Below are 1554 nucleotides of genomic sequence, written 5' to 3' on the forward strand. Positions count from 1 at the left end.
GGAGGCCGTGTGTGGTGTTGGGGCCAGCAGATGGGGCCCCTTGTGCCTGGGGTTGTGTCCCTGGGCTGGCAGACTGGAGGGTGGGCATGGGGCCCCCTGTGCCATGGGCTGTATCCCTAGGCTGGCAGACTACAGGGTGGGCATGGGCCCCTGTGCCAGGGCCTGTGTCTCTGGGCTGGCAGACTGGAGGGTGGGCATGGGGCCCCTTGTGCCGAGGGCTGTGTCCCTGGGCTGGCAGGCTGCAGAGTGGGCATGGGGCCCCTTGTGCCGGGGGCTGTGTCCCTGGGCTGGCAGACTGGAGGGCGAGCATGGAGCCCCTGTCTCTGCTGGAGCCACAAAGAGGGTGTCCCAGCAGAGCCCACACCTGGCTTCTCCCCTGGCCTCAGGGCTGTGGGCTCTCCTTGGGCCATCACAGTATATGACGGGACCTCCTCCCCTCCTCAGAGAGGGGAGCAGTGGGCCCAGGCAAACCAGCATCCCTGTGGGCCTCAGTGCCACCAGACAGACCAGGCATGCGCCTCTCAGCCTGCCCAGGTGCATTCAGACCCAGGCGACCTCTGGGCACCTCAGCCTGTTCACCGGCATTGGGACCTCAGGTGACGCGTGGGCCCCATCCTCCCCACGTGTGTGCCCGCAGGTCAAGAAGGAGGCGGGCGAGAACGCGCCGGCGCTGAGCGACGATGAGCTGGTGAGCATGTCGGTGCGGGAGCTGAACCAGCACCTGCGCGGCCTCTCCAAGGAGGAGGTGACGCGGCTGAAGCAGCGCCGGCGCACGCTCAAGAACCGCGGCTACGCCGCCAGCTGCCGCATCAAGCGTGTGACGCAGAAGGAGGAGCTGGAGCGGCAGCGGGTGGAGCTGCAGCGCGAGGTGGAGACGCTGGCGCGTGAGAACAGCAGCATGCGGCTGGAGCTGGACGCGCTGCGCGCCAAGTACGACGCCCTGCAGACCTTCGCGCGCACTGTGGCCGCACGCGGCCCCGTGGCGCCCTCCAAGGTGGCTGCCACCAGCGTCATCACCATCGTCAAGTCAGCGGAGCTCGCCGCCCCGTCTGTGCCCTTCTCGGCCGCGTCCTAGAGCCAGTGGGGGGCTGGTGAGGGCAGGGCGTTCGGTGTCCCCAGGGGCCCTGTGTCGGGAGTTGGGGGGGTGAGGTCGTAGGCCCTGTGAATGCGTGTGCACTGCTGTCTCCATGCACACACACACATGCCCACTCGTGTGCTCACACATGCATACTCACGCCCACACTCAGCGTGCACACACACTTGCATACACGTGTGCACACCTGCCCGTCATCGTCACATCTCCCCAAAAGATGCGTCCTTTTTAGGCCCGGGCTTGTAACTGGGCCCAAGAGTGCCCTCCCCTGACCAGCCTGCCCAGCCAGGTCTCTTGGCGCCGCCCCTGGCAGCAGACTGCCCTGGTGGACCAGAAGAGCGGGGCGGGGTGCCTGACTACCTCCAGGTCTTCCGGGCTATGCCCCCAGGTTCCGCGGGGTAGAGGGAAGCGCGTGTGGTTAGTGGACGTAGAGCGGGGTCCTCTGAGAGCGGGGTCCTCTG

At 67.2% G+C, this 1554-nt stretch overlaps 1 protein-coding gene across 1 annotated transcript in view; it reads left to right on the top strand.

Moving 5' to 3' along the window:
- MAFK (MAF bZIP transcription factor K) overlaps nt 1-1075 on the top strand; it is a 6786-nt gene extending 5711 nt beyond the window's left edge. Inside the window, exon 2 of the mRNA XM_004705540.2 lies at nt 638-1075. Coding sequence (XP_004705597.2) covers nt 638-1075 — 438 coding nt within the window. The remainder of the gene's footprint in view (nt 1-637) is intronic.
- Nucleotides 1076-1554: the final 479 nt, after the last annotated feature.

The sequence above is a fragment of the Echinops telfairi genome, unplaced genomic scaffold (assembly GCF_000313985.2).
Source record: "Echinops telfairi isolate 266 unplaced genomic scaffold, ASM31398v2 ScPeMD7_5;HRSCAF=22, whole genome shotgun sequence".
NCBI classification, from domain to species: Eukaryota; Metazoa; Chordata; class Mammalia; order Afrosoricida; family Tenrecidae; genus Echinops; species Echinops telfairi.